Genomic DNA, 15390 nt, shown 5'->3' with positions numbered 1-15390 from the left:
CCCTTCCTTCAAGCCCTCAGCACTCTTAAAATTTTTCCGCCTCACAATATTGAATCTTTAATCGCCGATCCTTCGGCCAAGCTACTCTCCCACATAGTCCGCTTCCTCAAAAGTATCGAAATTAAAATCTGACCTATAACTACAAGATTCTACACACTCCATTTAAAATTCGCGCTCGGCGCCTCTGATCTCTGCCTTTAACCTATAAGGAACTACACAAACATGGCCGTATGGTCTCAAACTCTCTGAAGTAGAGGCCGGAGCCAGCACAGAACGAAAGAAGAAGAAGAAGAAGAAGGATCGGACAAAGAAATTCGTGCTCAGTCTGGACGTGTTTGTTTATATACGCGCATTAATTGTCCGTGAACGGAGCATCAAAAAACACTACGGTATTTCTAATTCCTAAATACTAAAAGGAATTTAGCAATAAGAAACTGTACGTATTTATTTACTCGTTTACTCGTACGTAATCATTTTATCATACAAATTTAATTTATTTTTTTTTCCTTGTACTCGCATCGCGCGTTATTCTTATTTGTATACAAATGTGGCTATTTCAATCTGTTTTACTGTAATCTTTCGAATTGACTAATAATGGCGTAACATAGTAACAAAGTTGAATCATTTCTTTCCATATTTAAGTGCAACTTACCTACTTTTTTAGTGCCTTATTTCTTTCTTCGAAATGGAGTGGGATCAAGAAACTTTTATAAAGTTGATTGGCGAATACAGAAATAGAGAAGTTTTGTGGAATCCTCGAAATCTTTTTTATTATAATAAAATACGAAAAGAAGACGCCTGGAGGGAAGTTTCTGAAAAATTTGGAAACGATATTAATGAGGTGAAAAAAAAAATTGAGAGCCTGAAAGGTTCCTACAGACGAGAGAAAACACGAATGAAGAAAAGTGTTGGAACAGGAAAAGGTAAGAAAGAAGGAGAAATTCCAAAACAATGAGAATAATTTCGTAAAGTATATTTATAATTGCAGGACGAAATGAGGTTTACATGTCCAAATGGTTTGGGTTCGAACATTTACATTTTTTGGAAGATAAGGACGAGGTTCGGAAGACTTTGAGCGTAAGTAGTAAAGTTAGAAACAATTCAAAAGTTTAAGAAAATTTCGAATATTTAATTCGATTTTAAGTGTAATTATTCTGCCATGGCAAACTACCACAAGTACAAAAATATTCCGTAAACTCCTCTCGTATTTGTTGTGGAAATCGTTTTGTTCTTCGAGGTACATTTTGTATCGGAAGAAGAGATAACATTCCCTGTTGATCATTTCGCCAGCATCCAGTTATTATTTCTCCATTCTGAATAATGTCTGTAAATCCAATGGGTGTATAGATATTTCTTGAGGTTTGACTTCTGCGTAAAAAATTATGTAAGCTGACAACTGTCATCACAATCAGTTCCGCTTTTTCTGGCTGTAACAACATTGGTTTTCTCAAAACTCTAAACACACTAGCAGCAATGCCAAAGGCATTTTCTACTACACGACGTGCTCTCGATAAACGGTAATTGAAGATTCGTTTTGGAGATCCTATTGGATGAGTGCCTGAGTAGGGCTTCATTATATGCTCATGAAGAGGAAAGGCTGCATCTCCTAATAAGACGCAGGGAACTTTTATTTTTCTCCCATATAAAGCTGAAGGCTTAGGGAAATTTAAATTTCCTTTTTCTAATTCTTTGAATAATTCACAATTTCTGAAAACACCTCCACCTGAAATACGTCCCTGAGCGCCAACATTAACGAATATAAAATTATAATCAGCATCTACTACCGCCATTAAAACAATGCTGAATTGAGATTTATAGTTATAGAATTCGCTTGCACTATTTATTGGAGCTTGTAAAATAATGTGCTTTCCGTCAACAGCTCCCATACAATTTGGAAAATTCCATTTTTCGTCAAATGTATCGGCAATGCTTTTCCATTCATCAGCAGTTGACGGCATCTGCAAAAAAATATTTCAATAATAATGAAATAACTACCAATCATGCTATAACACATTTGCTCTACATAAATGTTCAATAATTTCAGAAAACTAAGAATATCCATTTACTTATACAGTCACTCTTTTTTTACACAGAATGTACCAACACCGTTTAACGAAGAAGAAGATTCTAGCAATGAATCACGAAATGAGACATTCAGAGAAGAAACAGAAATTGGACAAAATCAATACTTTGAAGAAGTACTTGATGAACATACACTAGGCAACGAGAATGAGATGTCGGATAAAGAAGATAAAAAAGAGTTCAAGTCTCCAAAAAAGCTTGCAATAAAACGGAAAAAAAATGAAGAAGACCCGAGAATTGCAAAAGCTTTTGGGTATCTCGAAGAAGCAACTGTAGCTGCGAAGCAAAAAAAAGATCAATATAGTCTTTTTGGAGAATACATTGCAGATAAATTGCGCACGTTTGACGCCCGTAGTCGCGCCGTTGCACAACATCGAATTAGCAATGTTGTTTTCGAATTGGAAATGAATGCATTTCAGCATCCGGAAACTCCACTCGTGCAATCTTCTTTTCCGATCCATTCCTCTCAGAGAAATGCTTATCAATCAGTTGCTCCACATAACCAAAATCAGGCACAATTTGGTTATAGCGACCAATTTTATCGAGCACCAATGTCAACAAATTATAATCAACCCTCCCTGCATTTGTCCAATTTTCAACAGGAGACATTACGTCCACTTACTCCACAAACATTTGACACTGATAGCTCTCGATCATCCACTCCAATGAGTCAGCTAAATTCACCATATCCATCTCCCCAAAAAAACAATTCGCCCTCTTTATGTAATTATTTTCAACAACTTTCAGATTCATCCAATGATACGCAATAAAGAAATCACTACAATATTTTTATATCGATATTCTTGTATTTTATAAATATACTACCAATAAAAATGTTCATGACAGCTATTAATATTTGTTACATTTTCACGTACCTTCATGTAATCCTTCAGACAATCAATTATTGCTCGGCACACGTCTGGTATTATTTTCGATATTAGTTGTTTGGAAATTTTAAATAGATATTGCAAACTTGTGAAGGAATCACCTGTTGCAAGAAATCGTAAAGTTACAGCTAATCTTTCTTCAGGTGAGACTGCTTTACGGAAAACTGTGTCGTTTTTTGATATCTTCTCTTTGATGAAATTTAAAATAAAATTAAAATCACTGTTTGACATTCTTGTGAAGTTTTTAAATTGACCACTTTTTTCTTCAACTCGGAGATCTTTCAACATCGAGGTCGTCATTTCTGTTTTTCTTTTCAGATATAGCTGAAATGACCACCAACGTCTTTTATTTTTCACTTTTTTATTTTTTTTCAAAAATGAATAAATTGTGATAAAACTTGCACAAGCAACTGCAACGTTTGTGTCCTCCATTTTCGAATGGCCCAAATGCACTGGAGCGTTTCCGAACAGTTGCCTCAGTTTGCCGCGTATGTCTTCGGGCAAAATTATTATTCCTCGGCGCGGAACGTTCGTTACGGCTTCGGCCTGCCTCATTCGCATTCGCGCTCAAGTGTGTACGCGGCTTAACACTTGAGCCTCACCCGCGGTCGGCCTAGCAGATGGAGGAGCCGACATCGTTGAGCCAATCAGAATGCGTAGAGGCAACAACTCTACTACCACTAACTACGTCAAAACGAAATATTTAAAAATCTTTAAACGAAATGTTTAAAAACATTAAAAAAACTCCCGACTGAAAAAACCGTATTGCGTATTGAATGAAAATAAACTGAAGTCGAGAAAATAGAAGTAAACTTTAAAAAAATGTTTTAAAAAAACATTAAAAAAACTCCCGACTTAAAAATCATATAGCGTATTGAAAATAAAATGAAGTCGAGAAAAAAAATAAATGTTAGAAAGAAACACCATTGTAAAACAGATGTGCATTTTCAGAACATAATTTATCTTTAAACTCTTTTTCTTAGGAAAATAGCAGTAAACTTGAAAAAGACTGAAATAAAATAGATGAAATATAATTAAGATAGATAAGAAACCATTTAATTGTTAAATGCTACTCCCTCGAGATTCGATTCCTATGGATATTATTGATTGATGGTAGGTAAGTATCAAGAGACGCGGTAGCGGCTCGACGCCAAGTATTAAAAGGAAAAACTGCAGCGCAAAAGAAAAGCCAGCGCGAGCCCTGCCGCTACTCTTATATACGCGAATATGCCGGTTTTATGACGTCACAGAATTTTCAAATGGCTCTCACAAATAAACCATTTCATAAAAGAACTTGAAAATTTGTGACGATTTTTTTTCGATTTTTCTCTTTCCATTGGTCTTTGTTGCAAGTAAATCCGTCCAGTAAATCCTGAGATATGTAACGTTAGGGATTTAAAATCCATCATTTCGGGATTTTCATTTTCTTAGAGACAGAGAGGCGTAAGTTACGCTTGTTTACATTTGGACTTACGTCCTTTGCACGATTTCTTACTTTTGTCACACTCTACGGAACGCACTACGCTGAACGCGGCTACCCCCTCTCCTTCTGCGTCGCCGAGCGAGAGAGACAGAGAATGGGCGCACAGCGGGGGCAATACCAGCTCCTGGTTTGCGCATAAAATATGTATATAATTATATAATATATATTTTATTTATTAATATTAATTAATAATAAAATATTATTATAATAAATATTTTATTATAATTAATATATAATATAATATATATATTATATTATACAATATATAATGTAAAATGATAATATTATAATAAAATAAAAAAATTGAATAATACGAATAACATTAAATAATAAATAATAAAAATAAAAAAATATAAAATTCTGGTCGACGCCGCTGGATTTTTCGAGGATGTCTAGGGCGATAGCTCATGGGTTTTGGAGGACTAGGTTTAGGTACATTCTATCGCGATTTTCGATTTCTAGGTGGACGACTCCATAGTTTTTTATGTCCAGATATATTCCTCCATGGCTTTCGTCGTCTAGGTATGTTTTTTCATGGTTACCGAGGTCTGGGTCGACGGCTCCTTAGTTTTCGATGTCCAGGTATGTTTCTTCATGGTTTTCATGGTTTCGGATAATTCCTCCATGGATTTCGATGTCTAGGTATATTCCTCCATGGTTTCTGATGTGCGAGTGTATTTCTCCATAGTTTTTCATGTCCACGTGTATTTCTCTATAGTTCTTGATGTCTAGGTATATTCCTCCATGGTTTTCGCGATCGAGGTTGACGGCTCCACAGGTTTCGATGTCCAGGTATGTTTCTCCATGGTTTTCGTGGTCTCGGATAATTCCTCTATGGGTTTCGATGTCTAGGTATATTCCTCTATGGTTTCTGATGTGCAGGTGTATTTCTCCATAGTTCTTGATGTCTAAGGTATATTCCTCCATGGTTTTCGTGGTCTAAGTATGTCTCTTGATGGTTTTCGCGGTCGAGGTCGACGGTTCCACAGTTTTCGATGTCTAGGTATGTTTCTCCATGATTTTCGTGGTCTAGGATAATTTCTCCATGGGTTTTGATGTCTAGGTATTTTCCTTCATGGTTTTCAATGTCTAGACGTTTTCCTTCATGGTTTTCGTGGTCCAGGTATATTCCTCCATGGTTTTCGTGGTCTAGGTACAATCCTCCATGGTTTTCGTGGTCTAGGTACGTTTGTTCATGGTTTCAATGTCTAGGCATGTTCCTTCATGGTTTTCGTCATCCAGGTATATTCCTCCATGGTTATCTCGGTATAGGTAGATTCCTCCATGGTTTTCGTGGTCTAGGTATGTTTCTTCATGGTGTTCGTAGTCGAGGTCGACGGCTCCACAGTTTTCGATGTCCAGGTATGTTTCTCTCGGGTTTTCGTGGTCGAGGATAATTCCTCCATGGGTTTCGATGTCTAGGTATATTCCTCCATGATTTTCAATGTCTAGGCATGTTTAATCATGGTTTTCGCGGTCGAGGTCGACGGCTCCTCAGTTTTCGATGTCCAAGTATGCTTCTCCATGGTTTTCGTGGTCTAGGATAATTCCTCCATGGGTTTTGATGACTAGGTATATTCTTTCATGGTTTTGAATGTCTGGACATGTTCCTTCATGGTTTTCGTGGTCCAGGTATATTCCTCCATGGTTTTCGATGTATGGATATGTTTGTCCATGGTTTTCGTGGTCTAGGTACATTGCTCCATGGTTTTCGTGGTCTAGGTAGATTCCTCCATAGTTTTCGTGGTCTAGGTAGATTCCTCCATGGTTTTCGTGGTTCAGGTATATTCCTCCAGGGTTTTCGATGTCTGGATATGTTTTTCTATGGTTTTCGTGGTCTACGTAGATTCTTCCATGGTTTTCGTGGTCTAGGTATGTTTCTTCATGGTTTTCGCAGTCGAGGTCGACGGCTCTACAGTTTTCAATGACCAAGTATGAAGGACCACGAAAACCATGTTCCTTCATGGTTTTCGTGGTCCAGGTATATTCCTCCATGGTTTTCAATGTCTAGGCATGTTTCATCATGGTTTTCGTGGTTCAGGTATATTCCTCCATGGTTTTCGATGTCTGGGTATGTTTCTCCATGGTTTTCGTGGTCTAAGTTGATGGTTCCACAGTTTTCGATGGCTAGGTCTGAGTTTCCATAGTTTTTGTTCTCTAGGTATATTTCTTCATCATTTCCGCGATCTAGGTCGATGACTCCATACTTTTCGATGTCTAGGTATGTGTCTACATATTTTTCAATGTCTAGGTATATTCCTCCATGGTTTTGGATGTCCAGGTATATTTCTTCATAGTTTTAAATGTCTACGTATGTTCCTTCATGGTTTTCGTGGTCCAGGTATATTCCGTCATGGCTTTTGATGCTAGGTCAACATTTCCATAGTTTTCGACGTTTGGTTATGGTTCTCCATGGTTTTCATGGTCTAGGTCGACGGTTCCATTGTTTTCGATGTCTACGTCGACAGCTCCATGGTTTTCGATGGCTAGGTATATTTCTCCATGGCTTTCGTCGTGCTGGTATGTTTTTTCATGCTTTTCGAGGTCTAGATCAACGGCTCCGTAGTTTTCAATGTCCAGGTATGTTTTCCCATTGTTTTCGTGGACTAGGTTGACGACTTCATAGTTTTCACTATTCCGGTCCATAGCTCCATAGTTTCCGATGTTAAGGTGAATTTGTCCATGGTTCCCGATATGAAAGTCAATGGCTCCATAGTTTCCGATAGTGTGGTGAGTTTTTCTAAGGTTTTCGATATCTAGGTCGTCGGCTCTATAGTTTTCGAAGTCTAGTTTGGCGACTATAGAGTTTTCGATGTCTAGGTGGATGCCTTCGTATTTTTCAATATATATTCGACAATTTTATATTTCCCGATATTTAGGTAAACGGTGCAATGGTTTACGATATATTTCCTCATAGTTATCGATATCTAGATCTGCGATTTAATAGTTTACATTGACGAGGCAGGTTCAGACGTTACAGAAGACCATGAAAAAATATCACTGGACACCAATAACCATAAAGCTGTGGTCTTAGACATTGAATACCATGGAAACATCTCCTTGGACATTGCAAACCATTGACAGTATCCATGTCAACATGGAATCCATGAATGAGATGAAGATAGTTTCAAAAATCATTTTTCCAAGTAAACAAGTGGAGCTTTTCAAAAAAAGGAATAGAAAATGAAAATATCATCCCATTGCATAGGAATTTCCCAATCTTTCATTGGAAAATTCGATTTGCTGAATGGATAATCAAAATCGTCACCATTATTGCTTGTAAAAGGTTTCAACTCACATGAACATAACCGCACAGTTTTCGTCCGTCTACATAGAAAAATTGGCTGTGTCGATTGCTTTTGGCACATAGAGAAAAGCACTCAACTTGAAACAAATCGTTTTAAAAATTTTCGTCGAAGACGAGGAATGTATTTTTTCTCTTAAGTAAATATTGTCACGCCTCTAAAAAATCAGCTAAGTTAGAAAAAAATAATTGACAAAGTAAAAAAAGGACGCCAATTATTAAAAGGTCGCGACCGTAGTTTCCAATAATTTTCTATATTTGCATTATCAATAAAAAACTTCAAAATATAAAAAAAAAATGAGATCGTTTTCTGAAGTTGACAAATATAGTGAATGAAATACGATTCCTATATAGTTGTCACGTCTCGCAAAAAGAAGTGAAATCAGTAAATATTAAAACTTCAAAAAGTAAAAAAGGCACGCCAAGTATTAAAAGGTCGTGACCGTCGTTTTAAATGATTTTCTATATTCGCATTGTCAATAAATAAATTTTAAAAAATGTTCAACTGTGAAAAAATATGAGATCTATTGTAACATATACAGTGAATGAATTACGTTTCCTGTAGGAATTCTGAATTTTGGAAATAAAAAAAAATGAGATCATTTTCTAACGTAGCCAAGTACAGTGAATGAATTAAGGTTATTGTGGAATTCATTCGTGTACACTTTTAGCCCTAATCCCTCACTTATTCAGAAAAATTTTCCAGCAAACGTCACAGAGCAACAAAGGTTTCTCGAATGATTCTGCAATTATTAAGAGATTATCATCTGTTTTTATGCTAGCTCGGATTATAAACTTAAAACAGTTTACGCGTACAAGTGCATGCATTGTATCTATACGATGAACTGCACAAATTCATTTTCAACATTACACACAAGCTTGGCGTGCATGGTTTTCAATCGGAAGCTCGGCGAAGGAATGCCTCATCCGTCCATATATTTGAAGAAAACTTGATGATCCTCTCATGTAATTGTTTTTTAATTTGCCATCCCTTTTCCATCCAACTATTTTATTGAGTAGTTCGACGTGAAATCCCGCGCTGTGTACACAAAGAAAAATATCTATTCTTGACTAGTTTGACTGATAAATTCTGTAACGTAATATTTTCCCCGATGGGTACGATCACGTCCCTTCTCAGCTCACCCGTCTCGTCCTCTCGCACCACTCTCCGGCCATGAGAGTGAATTGGGCGCCAGGTACGAAGTACCGCCGATTACTCGACTTTTGATTCATTCACTCTCAACGATGGTAACGTCAAATAATATAATTTACGACACAGAGGGAACGAGAGACACGCGTGACTGAGGACGGTCCGGCTACTCAGCTCATCTGAGATACTGAAAGGTAGAGGGGGGGGTCCTTGGGGAAAAGGTAGCAATTCGCAACGCAAAAAAAAATAAGCCAAGACAAAGCAGAATTCTGGACATATTTCAAGCTTTATTCACAGTGACCGAATAAGTTCGAATACAGCAAAAGGGATAAATTATAACCGGGTTGGACTCGATACAAACTAAAGTTTGAGGGAAATTAATTCGGGGGGCATCAGATCGCAAAACTTTGACTGCTCGCGCAGTAACGAGGGACTTCGCGCGGGGCGCGCCCGAATTCACCGAGTGGTTAACGATTCGCCTCGTGGTCTCCCGGGTGCCGTAGGTAATCGACAACCGATGCTCTGGCGTGCAGGTAAAAGGTAATCAGCCGTCCGCTAGGCGGATGCTCTAGGTAAAAGGTAAAAGGTAAGCAACGCCAGAACAGCCGGCGCCCTAGGTAATCCGAGGTAAAAGGTAATTGGCACCCGTTCGATCGCGAGGAATCCGGCGATACGCGACGAAAGGTAACCGAAGGTAACAGCGGGACGAACTTCGGCCAAGCGCGAGGTAACGCCGAAGTTCCCGCGCGTTCAGTGGAGGTAATACGAGCTGACGCGAATAAAGAATGCGATAAAATAGGGATAATGAGCGTCGGATTAATATTGGCGAAGATAACAGAGATGATGCAATAATACGTGGTAATTATGCTCGCAGAAAAAGGTAACAGAAAAGACAGTAAGCGTCACACGAAATAGAAAAAGAACAATATAGGCGAAGGTAAAAATAACGGTTGAAAAAGATTCGATACGAAAGACAAAATATAACGCCGTATAAACGATGCTCGCCAGCGCGAGCGAGAGAGACAGAGCGCAAACAAACGCGAGGTAACGTGCTCGCTAGAGCCTCGGCGCGTGCATGGAGAGAGAGAGAGAGAGGCGTCGTCGCGTGGAATATTCCAGCGCGTACGACGCAATTTCACAAAGACTCGAATTCTATGATTGACTCTACTTAACGCGAAACTTTAAAGAAATAACTGAGACCAAATTGATAACGAAAAACTGATCAAGCTAAGCCCTTCAAAACGCCAATATCAAAAGACGGGAAACACGGGAAGTATCGGCCGCAATCTCGCTCGATACTTCGCTCTCGTGCCCCACTAAAACGCAACATAAACTACAAAAACCGGAACTATATTCCGAAATAACAAGAGAAAAGAAAAGGGCTCGACTAGATCAGTGAATTCGGTGGAGATAACGAGTTGGACTTACCGAGGAACGCTCGCTGCACAAAGGGGTGGTCGTTGGACTCGACTCGACGCTGACTCACCGGAATGATGTTCGGAACTCGACTAATTGTGCGTGCGAGCGGTCCTCGCGATTCGGCGCTGTCCCCACCACCGGGCCCCGGTACGGCAGCGCTCTCACGCTGGGCGCGAGCCCGAGCGCGGACTCTTGGCTCGCGCTTTCGCGCGGGATTTTCAAATGAGGAGCGCGCAATGAACGTAATTGTGGTTACGCCTTTTGCCTGAACGGATTAATAACAACTCACCTCTTGTCCTCACCTTCCTCGCTCACTCGGAACACTCCTCTCGACTTGATAGCCGTGATCCGGGTGTCTTTCCTCTTGGGGATCCGGCGGGCAACTCCGGAAGGACGAGGGGAGGCCTCCCTCACGACTCCGGACGTCTCGGAGACGTGGTGGGCCCACAAAATAAACCACCAGGTACAACAGCACCTCGCCTCCAGAAAAACTCCCCCAGATCCCACCTGACGAGGCGCCGGTTCACACGGACTGTGACACCCGAATCCACGGTAGTGCGGGCGGTGCAACTCTGGGTTGCTACAGCGGGAAAGACACGGGCGGCGTTCAAAATATGGCCTATGCCAGCGTGCTCTTTCAGCCGCCCGCAAGTCGAGAATGTTATTCGATGCTCGGTGACGGTGTGAGAGGGGTGATCCTTATGAGCGAGATCGGCTCAGACAATCGGCGAGCCTCAAGCAGAATAATACTGATGGGGGGGAGGAGGGCCCCGGCGGGTGGCAACGCCAAATCGCTCCAATATCGTTCGAAGCTGTCAAAATACACGTCATTAGAACTTAAAACAGGCAAACTAAAATTCTCTCTCCCTCTTCTTTGCACGCGGAGGTAACAGAAGGTAAAACAGGTAAATTTCGCTAGCAAGGTAATACACGGGTTAATAAACTAATACTTAAAGATACGTGACGCTGAGTCTTGTTCCGAACATCGCCAGTGAGTCGAGGGGCGTCCCAAAATGGACCGTAAACCCGGTCCACTGGTCGACACAGATCGTACGAGTGGCGGGGCAGAAATGTCACGTCACAATTCATTACTCCAAATGTTTCGTATTCAACGCGTTTTCTTTTCTCAAATCAATGTTTACACAGCTTACTTCTTTGTTCATCCATTTCAATACTTGTGTAATTCATCCAATCATCTGCCCATTTGGTAAAAAAAGAGTGTACGGACAAACGAGTGAAAGTGACGCGTGGATAAATTAAAATGCGTATGGGCATGAAAGAATGGCCGTATCTATCCGTACAAGATAAAGGCATATAAAGGGATTGATTGATTTCATTTCTTTATCCGTTCGTTTAATTGTTCAATTTTATCCACAAATTTCACCCATCTGTATTGTTTACCAAATCATTATATAACAGGGCCCCTCTTATTTTATTGGGGGATCGGTTTTTTTCACACTCGTTCATACAATTCTAATTAATTTTTGTTTTCATAGTAAATTTGAACAATTGTATCTTCCCGAGCTTCCGATTGAAAACCATGCACGCCAAGCTTGTGTGTAATGTTGAAAATGAATTTGTGCAGTTCATCGTATAGATACAATGCATGCACTTGTACGCGTAAACTGTTTTAAGTTTATAATCCGAGCTAGCATAAAAACAGATGATAATCTCTTAATAATTGCAGAATCATTCGAGAAACCTTTGTTGCTCTGTGACGTTTGCTGGAAAATTTTTCTGAATAAGTGAGGGATTAGGGCTAAAAGTGTACACGAATGAATTCCACAATAACCTTAATTCATTCACTGTACTTGGCTACGTTAGAAAATGATCTCATTTTTTTTTATTTCCAAAATTCAGAATTCCTACAGGAAACGTAATTCATTCACTGTATATGTTACAATAGATCTCATATTTTTTCACAGTTGAACATTTTTTTAAATTTATTTATTGACAATGCGAATATAGAAAATCATTTAAAACGACGGTCACGACCTTTTAATACTTGGCGTGCCTTTTTTACTTTTTGAAGTTTTAATATTTACTGATTTCACTTCTTTTTGCGAGACGTGACAACTATATAGGAATCGTATTTCATTCACTATATTTATATACAAAATAAAATTTTTATTATAATTGTTGAAGTTGAATGATTGCACAAGGAATAAAGGTGATAATAAAAAAAATGTAATCTCACAAAAAACCAAAATATATTATAAAGATAATGGAATTTAATTTTTCGTCGGGAGATGTCTCTAATTCTTTCTTGATGATTTGATTAGAGACGTCTCCCGACGAAAAATTAAATTCCATTATCTTTATAATATATTTTGGTTTTTTGTGAGATTACATTTTTTTTTATTATCACCTTTATTCCTTGTGCAATCATTCAACTTCAACAATTATAATAAAAATTTTATTTTGTATATAAATACTTACCTACCATCAATCAATAATATCCATAGGAATCGAATCTCGAGGGAGTAGTATTTAACAATTAAATGGTTTCTTATCTATCTTAATTATATTTCATCTATTTTATTTCAGTCTTTTTCAAGTTTACTGCTATTTTCCTAAGAAAAAGAGTTTAAAGATAAATTATGTTCTGAAAATGCATATCTGTTTTACAATGGTGTTTCTTTCTAACATTTATTTTTTTTCTCGACTTCATTTTATTTTCAATACGCTATATGATTTTTAAGTCGGGAGTTTTTTTAATGTTTTTTTAAAACATTTTTTTAAAGTTTACTTCTATTTTCTCGACTTCAGTTTATTTTCATTCAATACGCAATACGGTTTTTCAGTCGGGAGTTTTTTAAATGTTTTTAAACATTTCGTTTTCTCGACTTCATTTTATTTTCATTCAATACGCAATACGGTTTTTTCAGTCGGGAGTTTTTTTTAATGTTTTTAAACATTTCGTTTAAAGATTTTTAAATATTTCGTTTGAAGTTTTTTCCAATGTTTTTTTAAAAATATTTTGTTTAAAGGTTTTTTTCAACGTTCTTTTTTAAATATTTCGATTAAAGTTTTTTTCCAGTGTTTTTTTTTAAACATTTCGTTTAAAGTTTTTTTCCAATGTTTTTTTTGAAACATTTCGTTTAAAGTTTTTTCAATGTTTTTAAACATTTCGTTTAAAGATTTTTAAATATTTCGTTTAAAGTTTTTTTCCAATGTTTTTAAACATTTCGTTTAAAGTTTGTTTCCAATGTTTTTTTGAAACATTTCGTTTAAAGTTTTTTATCAATGTTTTTACTAATTAAACTCAAGACAAAATTACCATCATTCGGTTTTATGATTTTCAGCGACAAACGTGATGATCCTCTTGAAATGTGAAAAAAAAGCCTGATTCGTTGTATTTTTTTATTATTAATTTGTATTTCCTTATATTTTACTAATAAATTATATTTTACTAATAAAAAAAAAATACATAAAAACACAATGGAATTTTTTTCGTCGGGAGATGTCTCTAGTTCGTACTTAATAATGATTTGATTAGACATTACATTTTTTTTTTATTATAACTTTTTTATTATAACTTTCAGGCTCAATAAATTATATATAGATATTCCCCGCCGTTGTACGATCGCGAATGGATATATCTGTATATAGTGTAGAGTTCACACACTTGGCCGCCACGCCGCCACTATCGAGTTGGGACCCTACCGTGAAAACAACAGCTCAAAGTGAAAGTAGCAGCGTACAACTGTGTGAAGTTGTTGATAATCGATCACTACGGTTGATTCGATATGGAAAAATAAGTTTGAACGTAAATATTAGTTTTCTAAGCGAGTTCACCATAGATTTTAACAAACTATGTCTAAGAACACAGTCCGTCACATGTAGAAAATATGAGCAAAAATTGGTCAAGACAAGTGTGACCGTTCCAGAGAAAAGTTGCCTCAAAGAAATCCCCCCTATCAGCTGATCGCAGTGAAACGCATAACTCCCGTCTTTTTGCCCTGCGGGCAGTCGGGAGTTAAAAACGCGTATACGTATACGTCGAACTCGTGATGTGTCAGTAACTTTTGCATAATCTTGAGCCCGTGCAAAGTTTTTTTTTAGCAATTACGCCACCGACCGTGTTGATTTTGGGCGCAATCTAAAGAGAATTTCTTAATTAGCTGAAAGTTCAATTTTCAAAGCCTCAGATGACTCATAACTTCGGTAAATCAAAAAAATCACTTGCCAATTTTACCCCCACCACGGTGAATCGTTTTATTCAGAGAAAGTATACTCGGCGAGAGCCTCGGGCCAGCAGACGACAGGGCTGTCAATGTACTTGTCCCGAGGCTCTACCGAGTCTCTTGATCAAGATGTCAAGCAAATTTTGTGTGAAAAAAAACAAGATATTTTGGAATTTATTCAATTTCAAATGAAGGTATCTTCATTTGAAATTCGCGACTAAATATCATTTTATTTTTATACGAAAAATATCATTAACAGATCGATGAAAATATTATAATTATTTTAGGAATCCCAACCTAGAGGAGATTATAAAGAGCTCCTAGCTTTAGTCTACATATTTTTGGGAGAAATTCCACCTCAAGGAGTTTCTTTCAAGACTCCTGGAGCCCATCATCATGCTCGATGGTTATCAAAAGCAATTTATTGCTTAAAAATTTACTTATTTAAAAATGAATTTAAACTTACCAAAGTTGAAATTCCCAAACTATCACAAGTTTGTATCTTTATCGTTGATGATTATATTAAAGAAAGGTTGGTATAATGCACCAATCAGTATCTACGCTCCGTATCAGGATTTTATGTTCTTGAATAGTTTGATAGATTTTAAACACATAAACGTAAAATTCTCCAATGCTGCATCAACCAAATTTCTTAGACATCTCTGGTATTTGTCCGAAGATCTTATGGCATTATCATTTTTCGATGAAAGAATCCCATCAGCCATTAAGACAAAAATGGTTCAAGCAATAAGAAATCAACAGAGTACGGCAGGAAACACGAGGAAGCTATATTTAAAACAAGAAGATTTAAAATCATTCAACTCGAAAGATATAAGTGATTTTGTTACTCAGAAATCAATGATTTTATTTGAGAAATT

At 37.5% G+C, this 15390-nt stretch overlaps 2 protein-coding genes across 6 annotated transcripts in view; both read left to right on the top strand.

Annotated features, from left to right (window-relative positions):
* The window catches only part of inaD (inactivation no afterpotential D), a 2962486-nt gene that overhangs the window by 10869 nt on the left and 2936227 nt on the right, over window positions 1-15390 (top strand). The window lies entirely within an intron of this gene.
* Window positions 292-2931, top strand: LOC122416422 (uncharacterized). Of its 3 annotated transcripts, none has more exons than XM_043429371.1 (4): window positions 292-389; window positions 665-923; window positions 989-1077; window positions 2094-2931. In XM_043429371.1, exons 2-4 carry the CDS (start codon window positions 686-688, stop codon window positions 2850-2852), a joined length of 1086 nt encoding a protein of 361 aa, XP_043285306.1. In that variant the 5' UTR covers window positions 292-389; window positions 665-685; the 3' UTR covers window positions 2853-2931. The 3 variants fall into 3 exon arrangements, with proteins under 3 accessions (XP_043285306.1, XP_043285304.1, XP_043285307.1); XM_043429369.1 differs by having other exon boundaries at window positions 293-436; XM_043429372.1 differs by lacking the exon at window positions 292-389 and having other exon boundaries at window positions 533-923; window positions 2094-2681; window positions 2741-2931.

This window comes from Venturia canescens, chromosome 9 (genome assembly GCF_019457755.1).
Source record: "Venturia canescens isolate UGA chromosome 9, ASM1945775v1, whole genome shotgun sequence".
Lineage (NCBI taxonomy): Eukaryota > Metazoa > Arthropoda > Insecta > Hymenoptera > Ichneumonidae > Venturia > Venturia canescens.
This window is presented reverse-complemented; position numbering and strand designations above follow the sequence as displayed.